This window comes from Vanellus vanellus (genome assembly GCF_965231255.1).
Source record: "Vanellus vanellus genome assembly, chromosome: 2".
NCBI classification, from domain to species: Eukaryota; Metazoa; Chordata; class Aves; order Charadriiformes; family Charadriidae; genus Vanellus; species Vanellus vanellus.
In genome coordinates this window covers 152,554,326-152,572,369 of record NC_138906.1, presented here as the reverse complement: position 1 = coordinate 152,572,369, position 18,044 = coordinate 152,554,326, and the positions used below count along the sequence as shown (strand labels likewise).

Genomic DNA, 18,044 nt, shown 5'->3' with positions numbered 1-18,044 from the left:
AAAATCAACTCTTATACTATTATATTTTTCTTAACTTTCTTTTTCCTTACGATAGGACTTAACACCTTATCAGGTCCTTGTCACTTTGTGTTTTCATAAGTTTACAAGTAATGCTTACTCACGTAAGTCAGAGCAACTGTGAAAAAGCTTTTTTAATAGTATTACTCCTAACTCCCTCTTCCATAGTTAAGATTCTACCTGTCGTGGTTTAGGGCAAATCCACCACTGGGGACCCGAGGGACCCCAGACGGGACCGACAGATGCTCCCCTCTACCCCTCTACAAAGAGAGAGGCAGAGGAGGAAAAAGAGACTTACGAGTTTAGAAGAAACTAAACTACTTTAATGAAATATTAATAATAAAATAAAAAGAAATAATGAAAAATATATACAAAACCGTATCAAGCTCCCGAGATGACAATCACGTCACCGTCTGGCACTGGGGCAGTCCCAGGCTGGACTCAGTGACGGACAGGAACTGGATTCTGGATCTGGATTCAGGATCGGGATCACAGGCAGACAAACAGAGTCCTCCTCAGACATCGGCCATTGAAGGAAGAGCACTGACCCTTTGATCCCTCAGCTTTTATACTGAGCATGAGGCAGATGGGATGGAATACCCCGTTGGTCAGTTTTGGGTCACCTGTCCTGTCCGCTCCTCCCTGCAGGTGGGACCCCACTATGCTTTTCTGCTTCCGACCCTCCAACGGGGCAAATAACAAAGTTGGTTGTCCTTGGGGGTTATAGCAATAAGTATAAGCAAGAGCCTCTCTGCACACCATGCCTGGGCATCAGCTGTAAACATTGGTCTTATCACTCTGAGAGAGTGAACATTATCTGTGCAATATGCAGTTAATTTCAGTAGTTAGAAGACCTAAGCTAAGAAGCGAAGTTACTGAACAAAATTGGTTCTGTTTTACCTCAAACCAGGACACTATGTAATCCATTTTAGTTAAAATAATAAAAATAATAATAATTTTAAAAACACAACATACTAAATGTCCCTACTTGCAACAGTTTTTAGTGAGGTAGCTGGATTCACTAAAGGACGGCAATTTGCAAGTACTTCAGTGAGTGAAAAAGTTCAGTTTAGAATCAAGTATTTTACCATTTTTTTTCCTTCCCCAGGAATGCGTAATTGAAATTAGTTATTTGATAGCTAATATTGTAACTCAAGGAAAATAGATTCAGAGGAAAAAATATTCAGAGGAAAATACATTCAGAGATCAGCTTCTTTTCTGTCTTGTCTCCTGTGGTTCAAGGAGATTTCTTTTGTATATTTGTCTATATATGTATGCTTAGTGTATTCATATATATGCACAATACACATGTAGAAAGATATAATGATACAGTCATTTGAGGATGTTTACACTTGCACTGGACAATATATGTTCAAATTACTACACTGAATATGCATTCAATTCATAAAATGTCCAAGGTATTTTAAATTGCTAGAAAGACATTATGATTTGTTACCTATTTTAAAAAATATTAACACTTCTAGTGATGGAATTACTGCATTTCTTAGATGTCTAGTATTCAAGATAATTCTGTGAATTAATTTCTCTATTTGGCTGATATCAATCTCCTACTGAAAACAAATAAACAAAAAACATGCCGAGCACTCCCAACAGTCTTTTCCTTAACCATCTATACCACTGAGGAGAAGATGATCTCACAAAAGTCTGATGACATATGCACTTGATTTTACATATACATGTAGATCTATCAGATGTAATGGGTTTGCAGTCATCCATGAAATTAAAAACCTGCAGCTTTGCAAGACTTAAACCTATAAGTTCTGTCCTTTAGCACTATTGGTCTTACAGTTCTTACTTTTTCCACCTGTGAGATTATACCATTTTGGGGACAGACTAGCGCTCTCCATAGCCAAAATCAACATCAGTCAAACATGATGATTTCTTCTGAGAATCTCTCTTCCGCACTCTAACTGTCTTGACACTGATCAGCTAATGGAAACTTCCCTCATTCTGTACCAGATTCTATTCAACTATTTAAGAAACATTGTTATCAAAGAAATGCTCTTTATCTTTGTAATATCTACTGCTGTTGAAATTATTCCTGTAATTAATGTGTAATTAAGACATTGAAAACCTTTACTTATGGTTACCAAAAACTTTGGTTTCGATTATGTTTTAATACAGTTTTCCTAGCTTATATTTACTCACTATCTCTGAGAGGAAAAACTACATGTTATTTCTAGTAATTCTTATTGTAGATGTATATATTACAGTATTTAATATATATTTGCAAAATGCTTCAAAAATATCAACTAATCTTGTAAGAATGGTAAGTATGTCTTTTTCATGAATGAGGAATTTGAACTGCCAACATGACAAGTAAAATATATGCGGTATTACAGTGAAATAATGTCAAAAAAAAAAAAAGTTAAAATAACAATTCACTAGTTTCTAGCTTAATACTCAACTGAAACTCGCAAGCTTTTCACATCTCTTGTCTCACAATTAAAAGCAGAAGCAATAACACTTTTTAAACACTATATTTGGTTATTATGTCCTTTATTACAGGACATATCTTTTGTATCTTTAAGAATGCAGTACAAAAAACTGTCACAACTTATTGAACAGTTTATTTTATCTTTTTAATGTTTTAATTCAGTTATCTCTATTTAATTCTGAACGCTACAGAAGTCGAACAGCTTCAAAGCTTTGTTGCATCTTCCTGCAACTGTTTTTTTAAAATTTCTTTGCTATAGATGTCTTATACTGAAAATGATAACTTTGAATTACATATAATGAGTTTGTGTTATTTTTCTTTTCTCTTTGTTTCACTTTTAGCTCCATGTGGTGGGCATTTTTCATCTCCCAGTGGAGTAATCCTCTCTCCAGGCTGGCCAGGGTATTACAAAGATTCCTTGAATTGTGAGTGGGTGATAGAAGCTGAACCAGGACACTCTATCAAAATTACATTTGAAAGGTCTTGGCTAATGTTTTTCTTACTTAATATTTTCCAGTTTTTACCCAGAAGCAAGAGTTTCTTAGCTCTGTCATAACATTAATTTGCACTATCTCTAAAATCAAGCAATTGTATTATCAGGTAGTATTTTCCAAAACACCTTAGTGCCTTCAGAGCATGAGCTTTATCTTCAGTATAATTTCTACTTTCTATGCACTGAAAAGCTTTTGAAATTCCCACCTTCTTGCATACATATATTTAAGCCTGTCTGGCCCAGTTAAAAGTTTTGTCTGTTTTTAAAGATTAGCATGTTTCCTTTGCTCATAACCATGTTGCAATGATGAATTATACTTATGAAGTATGTTTTTTTCTCTCAAACCTATGAAATCTTCAAGTCTCAAAATATTTAATTATCAAATAAGTTGATCTTTTTTTTTTGTAAAAGGACTGTGTGCTCTCAGGATGGAATTTCAGTTTCCCCAAACTACTGCAGCATTCCACTTTTCCTACATTACTTCCTGTTACTTAGGTCCCTTCCTGATTCCAAGGATTTAAATGTGCTGACGACCTTAAACTCCTCATGGTAACAAGATGTGGGCATTTCATTTAAGCTCTTTATGAGAATGCAAAACATAAAATGTAATTAAAAAAATGCTACATGTTCTACATATTTTCAAGGATGTTTTAGATTCTTTTTAATTGTAAGTATTAATAAAGTTAGATGGTGATCCAGGGAAAAAAGGCCTTTGATGATCAAAGTCATAGCACACAAATATCATGCAAGTACTTTTCTGTTGCTATTTATGCAGCATATTTTGATTACTCCTAGTAACACTCAGCTTAAAAGAGAAGATATGTATTAATTTTAATACAATTCAAAAGTCGTTTTTAGGAGGGTATGAAAATGACCAGCTTCTCTTAGCAAAATTTCTCATTGTGATAAGATTGTTTAAAACTTTTTTCTAGCACTTATAGCTTACAGTATAATAAAGGAGTCACATGACATTTCATACAGTTAAAGGACAGTTATTATGGACACTTTAAAGGTATTTCCTATCCTTAATATCAAATGAAATTTAGTCTTCCAAAATCACTAGAGCTGTACATCACCTTAAAATGAAGCTTTACCAAATTTTTGCTAATTAAAATGAAAAAGAGAAGTTAATAGCTCCCTGTTGCAGAAATTAATCAAACTTATATTAGTTCAAAATTAAAAGAAAATTATTAATTTTCTTTATTGTCTTGAAAATCAAAATATAAAATAAAAAATTTTGGAACTTTCATTAACTCAAGTTTTTTAATTCAGCATTTCATTTTCAATTATACGTTTGTTGTGGACAGTCATATCGAAGTGAAAAGCATTGCCTTTTAATTTGCAGAATTCTACACTACCTGGATTTTCTTACTTTGCACCTGAGTGTCATTAAACCTGACAGTCTCTTGTGTACAATTTTGGTTTGTAATGCATTAACGCCTTGCCATAAAATTGTACAACCTCTATTACTCTCGTAGGTAAGAGCAATAAGAACAAGATGTGGTCTCTTCAGATCACAGAGAAAGCTCCTATCCTCTTTACAACCTAATCTTATTACGACATTATGACACTTCTTTTTCCATTCCTACTCATTTATGACATTCTTGTTGCTTGCCATAAACTGGACTGGTATAAATAGTGCTCAGATGCAGCAGTCCAGTGAGGCTCTACTTACATATAGATGTGTGTATGCTTATGTGTTTCTGTGCAGGAGTACATGTAAAAATGCATCTATATATGTTCACACAAATGCCCTTCAGTATATAATTACATGTTTGGATGTAAAGAAAAAGTTATTAAATAAACAAAAAAATGAAATAAATCACTATAGTGTACTGAAAGAAAACATTTTGTAAACTAATACTGCTAAGGTTTTTTACTTAGACTTTACTATTTTACGTATTTTGTTTTATGATCATGCGTGTATACTTTAAAGATTTTACTCCTGTTGTGCAGACATAGCTACAACAGATAATCTGTTGGATTTTTTTATGTATCAGTAGCTTTTTAGGCTAAATTGAAATTATAGAAGTGAGAAATGCGAGTGCCATTCTTCATTGTAGTGTAGTGTTTATCATGAAGCCTAATTATGAGTATTTAAATGCTAAGGATGTTAATCAGCAAACTACTGATTGGAGTACTAGTCACATTTGACTAATGAGTATATGCTGTGCAGCAGGATGTTCTACTCATCCTGACATTGCATTGAGTTGATGTCTCTTAGAAACAAAGATGTATGTTGTAAACATTAGAGCAGTTTTATCTGTTTATATAAGACAAAAAATTGTTTGTCACCTCCTGTGTTAAAGTTTGTTTCACTCCTATCTGCTTGAATGAATTTTTTTGGGTCCTCCATAAGAATAGACCTCACACAGAAATGAAGCCATTGAGTTTAATTTAAGAATAGTGACTAGTTAGGTAGGAAAGAACATTGGAGTGGTCTTACATGAGCACAAAGTATTTTTTATTCAGTTGCCTATAAATCCCTACTGTTTCCTCACACCAGGGAATAACAAGGTGATATATAAATATATCAGATAAGTAGAGCATCAAGAGGAAAGATATTCAAGGAAAAAATTATATAAGGATCACCTTTATTAATTAAATTTAAATTGAGCGCTTTTCTGAGCCAAACAACCAAGCGAAGCATTGCATATAGTATCCCCTTCAAATTTCTTTCAGCTTATCTTACTAAAAAACTGCCCTCACTATTGTTTTCTTGGGTGCTTACTAATTTTTTTCATCTCCTTATTTTTCTGCTGTTTGCAGTGTTGTACATAGTTTTTAAGCAACAAGTACTTATGAGAGGATTTCAGTTATGTCTTTGGAGACCCAGCTTAATTTCATCATATCTTGACTGGCCTGAGAGTTGTTTTGCATTTTTGAGGTCAATGTCTTTTTACACTTTGTATCTCAAGTATGCTTTTGATAAAGGAACTAAGAAAGCAGAGAAAGACTAAAAGATCTGTTCCCACGATTGTTTCTGGTTTTTATGGATTAGTGGAAAAAAACAAGTACTGGAAAAAGCAAGTTATTGCCTAGTAGCTTTTTAGCAAGGTGTCATGAATTCATGTAAGAACTAGCGAAAAAAAAAAAAATATCTGTCTTATTCTGTTTAATTTCTGTAACTCTGTATTACTTTATTTCTGTGCTCTTTTCTATATTAATTTATAGCAGCAGGACATGGATAAAAGAAAACGCGTATTTTGAAGGTTTAATTTGACTTCTTGTGTTTCACCAGACTCCTTTAGATCTTTAGGCTCAGACTCATGAGATACAAATGCTGAAATATGGAGTTCCTCAGTACATTGGCATTAGTCATGCTGTTCCTTGAATGGATTTCACAAAGCCGAATTAGTCATCTAAGTGAATCTGAGAGAGAATTAGCAATATCTGACGGGTCCTTGTAGGATCCTGCTGTTAATTGTTTCTTTCTAATTCTGAAAGGGTTTTTCAATAATCCATCAGAGAGTCCATTAAAGCAGTATGATTGATGTAAGGTCTGTCATAGCAAGAAAGAGAGAAACCACTGTCAAAATACCAAACAGGTGTTTGGGATTACTGATACTATCTAAAACAAGGCAAACAAAGAGATACCTAGCGGCACTATCACACTCAGCTTGTCCTTGACAGAGGCAGCACACATGCTATCTCTAAACAGGCATTTTGCTTTATAGTGCTTTCTAAATATGATTTTTTAAATTTTTTTGCCATAACTTCTGCCACTACTTTGGACAGAGCTTTAACTGACACAAAGCCACTGGAGTGTCAGAGCAGACTTAATTAATTCTATCCTTACTTACAGATGATTTTTATGAATAGATGATTCTTTCATAATATAAAGTACCTTGATGATATTTGTGCCTAATAGAATGGATATAAGAAAAGAATGCATCGACATATTTTCTACATAATTTACTTAATTTTTCCCCAAAAGAAAAATAATTTTGTGTTATAAAATTGTTTATGCAAGTATTATTAATCTTTGCTAAAAAAAACATGTGTTTCTGGCTCTTGTTTCCTGTAATACAAACCAGCTCAAGGAGTTTAAACTTATTTCTCATCTTACTAAGGCATTAACCTGAAATTTTGTTATTGTATTATTATATATTGTATATATTATATTATTGTATATAAGATAATTAATACTATTATAATGATATTGTAAAATAGATATGTGGAGAAATAATTAAAGAATATGATCAAGAAAGGAGCATAGTTTTGAAATAAGGCTTACTTCGTTGGGGTTTATTGAATTTGTTTTAACTCCTTCTTACATTTGTGCCTCTGTGTGTTTCCTCAATTCCAGATTTCAGACAGAACTCAATTATGATGTTTTGGAAGTTCATGATGGGCCCAATTTATTATCTCCACTTCTGGGCTCTTACAATGGTACACAAGTCCCACAATTCCTGTTTAGTAGCAGCAACTTCATTTATCTTCTCTTTACAACTGACAACAGTCGTTCTAACAATGGATTCAAGATTCACTATGAAAGTAAGTAATTCTGTGTTGTATTGTTTGATTTCCCCATCAATGTTTATCCTAGTCGTAAATATAAAGGTGCACAAGTGTCATCTTTGGTAAATTCCTGTTATTTCTCAAACTGAGAAAGATCTAGTGATGTTAAACTGCAAAAGGGATGACCAGCAATTTCACTTACAATTTAATGTCATTGCTGTACTGCTCCACGCTTTAAGAATCAGAAGATGGGAATGGGAAGCAAATGCCTTTCTTCTGGATGTCACTTTTATGTTTTGTTATTCTTATCTTTTATGCATTACATTTCTGTGTGTCTAAAACTGCATGAGATAGGAAGATTATGAAAATCTAAGCAGATAACTGAATTACTGTCCTGATTGATGTACCTGGAGATCTGACTGAAGGTAATGGGAAATGCAGTTTACACTAATGAGCTGAAAATCAAGCTATGGAGTTGCTTGATTATGGATTTTTAGGGCTCTAAAAACATGCATATGTGATTTCTTCTGACATATAGAAGTATTCTTTTTTTTATTATAATCATATAAACTACACTGCAGAAAAACATCTGTAAGATTTCATATTTTATGAACTCTTAAAATTCATATAAGTTGATATATAATAATGTCATTTACTTTTTGTGTTTCTAAATATACCTTCTGTTGTAATAAGTCATATTTTCATGCGGAATAATATTTTTTTCTGTATTAGATATTTAATTTGCTTAGTAAAGGTCATGAGCACATTGCTATCTATCCATTTCTGTTTCATGCTCCTATTGGTTAGAACAACCACCAAGAATTTTCAGTTGTTCTTACTTTTTTAAATTATTTTTGGCCATTTTCACTATTCCTGACCACTAATGATAAAAATATTAAATACAGTATATGTTGAGGTGACTTTTCCAGATAAAATTTGGGCTAATTTGAACTCCAGTGAATGTCAAGTTCTGGCTGTTTATCGTAAAATAAATAAATAAATAAATAAATAAATCATTAATATTCAAAAATCCTTTATTGTCCTACCCTTCACCCACATACTTCTATTCGTACCATCATCTACATTGAAGAAGTGATGATTATTGTTAAGTTCTCATACATTCTGAAGTTTGAAGGGTGGTAATCATTACACGTTAGGAAAACTAGTTTAATATTGCCAGCAAAGACCACTAAATTCTTCAATTGATTAGCTAAATGAATAATATTAAATAGTAGAAATCACACTTTGGGAATGGGAACAGCAAAAGAGGAAAGCTGCATTTATTACAAATATCCTTATGTCACGCTGTTTCAATTAAATAAAGTTGGAAAGGAAATCTGAAGTTTCATTATGAATGAATTCTTCAATTTGATTATAAAATCCCTTTTTTCTAAAACTGATGCCCACCCCACAGTTCTTTTTACACTAGTGAACAATAAAAGTTACATTTATACTATCAGAGAACATTGAAAATATACACATTTACCATTTTCAGTGGTTGCTTTTCTGCTTAAAATGCTTTGTTTATATACTGATGTATAGTATTAATTTTACTTTTGTGTAGTTCTTACTGGTTCTTGGTCTTATATTATCCAGCACAACCCAGTTTGGATTTCCCTTTTCTGGATAATAATGACTAACGGTCCTCTATTCAGCATTTATCTCTTCAAATACCTTGTTGAAAGCGGAAGTCTTTTACATGTTCTTATTTTCTATGCTAATTATTTCTTTCCACACTGAATTTCTTTGTAAGGAAGGGCATTTTATGGCTTTTGTGTAGGAATAAAAGGACTACAACCCATTAAAAATATTACACCGAGTGTTTCTTCTAATTCGCTATCTTCAGTAATATTCCTAGAGTTTTTTGTTTCTTTATATGTTTTCTCCTCTGATTCTTTTATAATGAAGTTAAACATTTCACTGGAAAATAATCTAAAAGGCTTAATTTTTTAGCATACATTAAAATTCTCTTTATCGAGTCAACTTCTCTTTACTCCTTTTTCTGATATTCTTTATCTCCTCAATATCTCACATATCAAATAATATTAGGTGTAAGAATTATTCACATAAATAATTGATCTATATAAAAAAATCAAGGATTAATATCAAAAGAAATACAAAGGATTTTAGCTAGGATAACAAAGTTTGATCAGGAAAAAATAGAGGCTGGAAATCAGAATTTTGAGTGATCATCAAAGCTTTTGAACATTGGCATCAGGGACAAAATCATTTAATATTATTGAGATAGGATCACACTAAATATCCTGTAAACTATGTGATGTTTTTCTCTGCAACAGGGATGGGATGCAATTCATTATCCATAACATCTTATAACAGTAACACAAAGAAACACAAAGAGAGTCGTGGATGTCATCTACCTTGACTTCAGCAAGGCTTTTGACACTGTCTCCCATGACATCCTCATTAGGAAGCTGAGGAAGTATGGGCTAGATGAGGTGACAGACAGGTGGATTGAGAGTTGGCTGCAGGACAGAACTCAGAGGGTCGTGATCAGCAGCACAGAGTCTAGTTGGAGGCCTGCAACTAGTGGTGTCCCCCAGGGGTTAATACTCAGACCAATTTTGTTTAATATATTCATTAATGACCTGGATGAGGGGGCAGAGTGTATCCTCAGCAAGTTTGCTGATGATACCAAACTGGGTGGGGTGGCTGACAACCCAGAGGGCCGTGCTGCCATCTAGCGTGACCTGGACAGGCTGGAGAGCTGGGCAGAGAAGAACCTAATGAGGTTCAACAAAAGCAAGTGCAAGGTCCTGCACCTGGGGAGGAAGAATGCTAGGCACCAGTACAGGTTAGGGGCGGACCTGCTGGGAAGTAGCTTGGAGGAGAAGGATCTGGGGGTTGTGGTAGACAGTAAATTATCCATGGCCCAGCAATGTGCCCTTGTCGCCAAAAAGGCCAATGGAATCCTGGGCTGCATAGGGAAGAGTGTGGCCAGTAGGTCGAGGGAGGTCATTCTCCCCCTCTACTCTGCACTGGTGAGGCCACAACTGGAATACTGTGTCCAGTTTTGGGCTCCCCAGTTCAAGAGGGACAGGGAATTGCTGGAGCGAGTCCAGCGAAGGGCAACTAAGATGATTAAGGGCTTGGAGCATCTCCCGTATGAGGAAAGGCTGAGAGAGCTGGGACTCTTTAGCCTGGAGAAGAGAAGGCTGAGGGGAGACCTTATTATGGCGTACAAGTATCTAAAGGGTGGGTTGAAGGAGGATGGAGCCAGGCTCTTTTCATTGGTTCCAAGTGACAGGACAAGGGGCAATGGGCACAAGTTAGTACACAGGAAGTTCCGTTCAAATACACGGAAACACTTCTTTACGGTTCAGGTGACAGAGCACTGGCACAGGCCGCCCAGGGAGGTTGTGGAGTGCCCTTCTCTGGAGATTTTCCAGACCCGCCTGGATGCAGTCCTGAGTAATGTGCTCTAGGCAATCCTGCTCTAGCAGGGGAGTGGGACTAGATGATCTCTAGAGGTCCCTTCCAACTCTGAAAATTCTGTTATTCTGTGAAACATAATTTGAGGATAATTCACTGAAAAAATGTGATAATGGAACCTTCACCCCCACTCACAGCACAGTGAATTACTTAAATTAAGGAAAAAAAATACCCTATAGGTTTTTTTATTTGACTCTTTTGTTTGTTTGTTTGTTTTTCACCTAGGTGTAACAGTTAATACTTACTCTTGCTTGGATCCTGGCATACCAGTGCATGGACGTCGTTATGGACACGACTTCTCTATAGGTTCCACTGTCTCATTTAGTTGTGATCCAGGTTATAGGCTGAGTCATGAGGAGCCTTTGCTATGTGAAAAGAATCACTGGTGGAGTCACCCTCTCCCAACTTGTGATGGTAAGGATGAATGGATAAAATACTGAGTACCTGTGTTTTATGTATACATGTTTTACCAAACTGTTGTTACTCAAAATAAGTTAAATATTAGAGCTTACAAAACCTCTACTTTTAAGAAAAAAGATTATTTAGAAGAATTATATGTTATATGCCTCTGTATGATGAAATCTTTAGTAATAAAAGAATAATATATAATTCTTTAAATTGGCAGATTATTGAAGATACGTGTATATGAATATATGTTACCATGAGGTAACTGATTGCCAATTAGCTCAAGGCATGCAAGGTTAATGTATATCTGGCTGTAAAGCACTTATTACAAGCTACTAGCTAGGCTGTACGTGCTACTAGCTATTCGAGTTTGGTTATACGTCTATGGACACAGGTGGTCTGACATACAAAAGATGAGATGCAGTTTATTTATACCTGACTTGAAACTGAATTTTCTCCTGTTTCATGTCAGTCACCATTTTCGTAGCTCATTAGCAGAACTTGACACCCTTCAATCGCTCTAGGAATTGATTAGGGCCACATTATGTCTGATGATTAAGTATATGATTTTTAAACCAGAAAAAAATTATATTGAGTAACATCATACATTTTGGAGTCTCCACCATATCGTTAAACAAGTCTGCTTGAAAAATTATCTAATAGCTTCAGTCATCTCTTTTTATTGGAATTTTTCATTATAATCTGCTTTCCCAGTTAGGGTGATATCAATTACATTTAATATTAAAAAAGTATATTGTCATGTTCATTAGGCTGCGTATTTGAGATGTTTTCCTCTTTTTTTTTTTTCCTTTAACTTTGAGCATTGTACATGTTTTTCTGATGATAAAAATGTTATCAGGAATAATGTACCCACTGAATTCTAGTGTAGTATTTAACAAAATTATTCTACTGAACTTTTATGAGTTATATAATGCACATCATAGTATATTTTTCTAAAACAGTTCTTAGTTTTTCAGGACACTCAGTTAGAAAGAAAAAGCTGAATTTGAATGAAGGTTAAAGAAGACTATGAAAAAAGCGCACTGAAGCATGTATGATTTGACATATGGAAACATAGCCATTTCTACTGTATACCTGTCTTTAAAAAAATGGTAGGGGGTTTCCTGGCCTTCAGTTTATTTAGTTAGAAAACACTATGTTTTTATATTTGAATATGTTGAACATGTCAGTCTATGATGATACTAAAAATTTGCAGTGGTAGAAAGGGGTGTGAATCATGACTTCCTTGAAAATGGCACTCTGTAGTTCAGCGAACCTGTTTCCTAAAGGATTCTGCTTCTCGGTCAAGTTCTTGGAGTGAAGAGTTGCAGGGTTACCACAGTTCACAGCCAAAGGGATTATATTTTGCTGAATAGGCCGTAGACATAAGATGTTTTTTCTTATGGTGATAGGCACTAGATGATAACCATATAAAACAAAGAGTATTAACACACTCCCTATGAATACTGAGCTCTGCTGTGAAATAAACTTACGTATTGTGATAAATTTCTTCCTCAAGATGCTGAACTAGCATGCAATTCATTAAGTAAATGAGATTTTTTTTTTCTCCAGAGCACATTGCTAAATGGCAATTGTCCATTGAATAAATATGCTCTAAAGGCAGGATTGAGTACATTTATTCTAGTAAATTTAATCAATTCATGGTTGAACTCATTTTAATTTCATTGCTGAATTTCTTCTCTGGTGGAATGTTTTTAAATAGGATCCAGAGTCCTTGCACCCCAAGGGAAAAAAAGTGCATTTGTTAAATGGGCTGTTCTTTGCATAAACTGCGAGTAAAGGTTTGTATTAATTGTGCCACTAATAAACACATTGGTCACTGTTCCTGCTCATTCAATATATTACTCTGACAGTTTCTAAGGAACAGAGTTCTTTCTTGATTGTTCTTTTTGATAATCGCATCTCTTTTTGATAATTACATCATGTAGTGATATGCAGACAGACCATGATAACTGTGCAGACAGATCATGACAACTTATGAGTGTAAGCGTTTTGGAGGAGAAAGGTGTAGAAAATAACAAAAATGAGACTTAGAACCAGTTCTTCCTCAAAGTAGAATATCCTGTTGACTGCAATACAATTCTTTGAAGGAGTGTAAACTTTTTCATGAGGTGTTTGGACGTTACACAAATAAGCATCATAAAAAGCTTATCAGGGAAGTCACACTTCACTGTCTACAGGAACATTTAGACAATACTGAGAATGATGGCTCAAAAATGAACAAACTGTTTCCTGCCCGACAGACTGGCCTGAGGGACTGATTATGACAGACTGTATAACTCATTTGTATTTGAATAATTGATATGCATGAAAGATTTCACAGGTAATTTCCCTAGTTTTGATTTTTATATGTATCTACATAGATAAGGTATTCACAGTATTCCTTAGTGCACATATGTATTCTCTGTGTGTGTATGTGTATACATTTGCAAACATAGTTTTATATATACAGAAGTATAGCAAAGCATTTCTAAAAAAAAAAAAAATAGCTCTGGCCTTTGACGATAGTAGAATTTTTATCTGCTCTTAAAGATAAATATTTAAGAAAAATATTTTCAGAATCATGGAACGGTTATAGCTGAAAGGAATCTCGGAATATCATCTAGTCCAAACCTATATCTCAACAAACAGGTGCAACCTGGATCTTAGATCAGGTTGCTCAGGATCCTACACAACTGAGTTTTATCTCCATAGAAGAAGATTCCATTTCTTCTCTGAGCAACCTGTGCCATTGTTTGGCCACACAGTACATATTCTTAAAATCTACTGAGAACTTCCCATCTTCCAGCTACATCCATTACCTCTCGTCCTTTCACTGTGGTGAAAACTACTTGAAATTATACAGTACTTGAATTGCTTTACAGGTTTCAAGACAGCGACTCCACTGTGTTAAAATAAGTTATACAACCATAAAATTAAGGCTTTTTCAAAGAATGAAAAGTAAAACCTATGGTCTTTATTAAACCATCAGTCTCTTTTTGAGAAATTAATTAGTCTGTAGACTGTTAAGAAGATACTGTTAAAAGTACTTTAGTGTTGTTATGTATAACCAATTTCTGGATAGCTATACTGGCAAAATACTTTTCTATTTCTTTTCAAAAGAGGTGGCACTGATCAAGGACTAAACTTCTGACTGTTGGGTTTTTTTTTTTTCCTTCTTTGATTCATGGGTAAACAGCTTTCTTATCCACACAGACCAGAGAAAAAAGATGGGTATTATTGTGTACATTTTTATTTTGAAATAATTCATCTGCAGATGTGGTTTGGTCTATACACCATAAATGTGGGACACATTACCTAGGAAAATAAACATACAAATAAATAACAACAACCTTTTAAAATGAAAATATGTACAGGCCTTCAGAAAATAGTCATACTTAAGAGAGATAAAATAGATGTTTTTTAGCTTTGCTTAGAAAATATCACAGTGTTCCTATCTAACATCCTGATATGATTCATTGCATACCTATCGATCTGGACATCCCTTAATTTCTTGACTGTAACTTCCTCCCAGTGCTTAAAAAATAAGGAAAAATATTGTCTTACCGTGTCCTTTCTATATGAATATTATAATAGAATTTGGCTTGTAAGCTTTGAATATATGTGAGAAAACCTATTCTACCCAATATATGAGGTATTGTGTTAATCTAATTTAAAATTACAGGAAAAGTAATGTAAAAGTTAGACACCTAATTAGGAGTGTAAAGTGCTTTTCATTCCCTTCATCATAACACAAAATTGAATGCTAATACATAATAATTCTTATTCATTATTTGAATTAAAAATAAATATTGTCATTCCACTTGATCTTCATTTACTTAAGAAAATTAATAAATAGCAAGAAAAATGTTCAAGCAATATTGAAAACATATAAAGTTTATATTGAAAATGCCTATATGTCCAAATGAATTAGCAAATATGACTTGTGCAGTACATATCCAGGAAATATGACAGCAATGTTATGTCATTTCTGTTAAGACATCTCTAAGCCCAAAACGATACTTTTATTAAAATACAACTGTTAAAAAATCTGCTGCAAATATTTAGTGGGGTGGATGCCAGAATTGGAGATAGATAGCGTGTCTTGGTGTGTTTTAGATTTAAATAAGGTAAAAATACAAGTTTATGTTGTGAGTAATCTAGGCTACATTAGTTTCTATTAAGTTAGTCTCTTGTGTAATATAACTGAAGCCCAAGGTTTCTTTCCAGAAGCTGACTATAATCGGTGTTCATATTGTTATTCACTTGTTACTACTTGACTGCATCCCATTTTAAGACACGTTACACCTTCTGTAATTAGGGAAGACAGATGCTGAAGTTTCTTGGTCTATGAAGCAGAGTATGTGAGATCCAAATTCTATTTAACTGTTTCAATAAATTTTAACTGTATTTATATTTCCCTTTTATTATCAAATTACACAGTAAATGAAAATCACCTTAGAATTAGATTTTTAGTTGGAAGTTAGAGTTAATTAAGCAAATGAATGTAATGGGGCCTCTGTGTGTTTGTGCAAATATATACTTATATTTAGATTTATCTATACACAAACACTTCTATATTGAATAGGTTTACCTTCTTTTCACTGTTTCTTTCTGAACTAGCATACGTGACAAGTCTTTCTCGATGATGCTTGAAACCTTTTATAAAACTAATCTTTATTATTAATCAATTATAAATTTGTGTTTTCTCTTATCACCTTTGAAAACAAATAGGTTTGAAATAGTTATACTTGCAGCAAGCTGAAGTTACTGAAAAAAGCAATTTTTTCTGAAGGTTTCTGTTCTGTGTATTTTCTCTTTTTTGAGAAAATTGAGATAGATTATTGTATGTTAGTTTCTGATTTGTGGTTGACGATCTATGGCTAGTCTCTTGAAAAGTCTTTATATATCAAAATGGTAATTTCTCATATATCAGCATCTTCAGTCAGGCTAAAAAGGGACAACAATATGGCTTTTATTTACTGCATTGCTAGTGAACACCATATGTAGAAATATTCAGATACATGCATTTATATAGATCTGTATTCTTTTCTCTTGCTTTACTAAAATAACAAATACATTCTCTTGACCATTTTCTGTCTTTCTTGGGTACCGTGACCCCTTCTCACATCCAGTTTTCTTCATAACTTCATATTATTGCTATCCCCTTCATAACTCTGAGACTTACTTGTTTTACATCAAACTAAATTAGTTTTAAATAGGTAGCAAACCTTATTCAAAGACCTCGATAACAGAGAACATAATCAGTGATTGTTAAGTTTTATTTCATGGTATAAAAAGCAAAATTTAAGAGGTAAGTGGTTTTTCTGTGAACAAGTGTTAAGCTAGCTATACAGGCTGACATCTGCAGGAAGGGATTATACAGACTGACTTCTGCAGTAAAATATAAATATGTTAAAAATAGAACAGAGGACATCAAAAAAATAACAAAAAAAAAATCTATGAACAAAAATATCACAATCTAATATAAAGTGTCCTACCAATATGTTTGTGTAGCACAGCTCCTGTGACAAGAGACAGGTAATACTTGCAAGTGTTAATGCAGTGGTCATAGAGATGCAAAATGATCTACAGAAGTAGATTAAGAAAACCTGTCTCATTTAACTGATTCAAAGTCAAAGATACTAATGTGTTATGCCAACCTTCCAAAGTGAGCCCCCAAGAGCGAAAAGAACATAATGACAGTTTAGCAGAAGAACAAATGGGTAAAAATAGACCGTGAATAAATTTAGGATAGAAATTATGAGACTATTTCTAGTATTGTAAGATTGATTTTCTGTAACAGTTTTATAGTAACATGAAATATGGCCTGAAAAGGAACTTGGTAATTTTATGAATGACACCAGTCAAGTGCTTTCATTACAACTATTCATGTACTTCAGGGATGAAATATGTCCTGCATGTCTCCCGCTGAGAAACTTATGAGTAGCCTGAATAAAGGTTCTGAAATTGTTTGGGCCAAAAATTAATTTCAAATTATATAGGGTTATTTTCCAAGCTAGGCTTGCTTGCTGTAACTCTTCCTTATGACTGATCATGTTACGGAGCAAAACAAATGCAGTTATGATAATTTACTATGAAATAAAGTGTAAGTAATCAACCCAACACCGTAAGAATTTTTGTCGCCTAAGCAACTGCCTTAGCCATTGAACTCCACAGTTAAATTTTAATCTTCATTCACAATTATCCAAAAGTTGTTTCTTAAATTGTCACATCATTTCTACAGTGATGTAGAGGTATTTTATACTACGCATCCAGGTACTTATCTGTATTTCATTCAGACACTTCTATATTTTGTTCCTCACTATTCTGAAAACATAGTAGTGGAGGGGAAAAAAATGGGCATGTCTTGATTCAGCTTCTCTGGTTGCATAACAAAGAAATTATTAATTAGTGTGTTAGCAACACAATATTCCATTTTCCACATTAGAACACCAAGACAGCACTTCGTTTATTTATGTATTCATTCTACTTTTAGTGTCTCCTAACCTCCATCTCTGTATAATCAGATAAAGTGAAAGAAAGCTTTCTTGTAGAATTTGGAAAAATGTACAGAGTTTACCTTCTGCTGTTTTTATTTTCATGTGTTTCTGTTTTCTTTTTCCCTCTGAAAAAGAGTCAGATACTAGTAGTGATATTATATGCTTGGGCTGTTTGCCATCTTATCAGGACCAGTGCACATTTTGTATTTCAGATCTGTCAACTTGGCTTTGTTTTGTAAAATGCTGGTCCCTTGAT

General features: G+C 33.8%; 1 protein-coding gene across 3 annotated transcripts in view; it reads left to right on the top strand.

Moving 5' to 3' along the window:
* Positions 1 to 18,044, top strand: part of CSMD3 (CUB and Sushi multiple domains 3) — a gene marked incomplete at both ends in the record, with an annotated part of 716,885 nt that overhangs the window by 417,445 nt on the left and 281,396 nt on the right. For all 3 annotated transcript variants that reach the window (XM_082479076.1, XM_082479075.1, XM_082479074.1), the window contains 3 exons: positions 2,818 to 2,956; positions 7,279 to 7,466; positions 11,106 to 11,294. In XM_082479076.1, the coding sequence (XP_082335202.1) occupies positions 2,818 to 2,956; positions 7,279 to 7,466; positions 11,106 to 11,294 (516 nt within the window). The remainder of the gene's footprint in view (positions 1 to 2,817; positions 2,957 to 7,278; positions 7,467 to 11,105; positions 11,295 to 18,044) is intronic.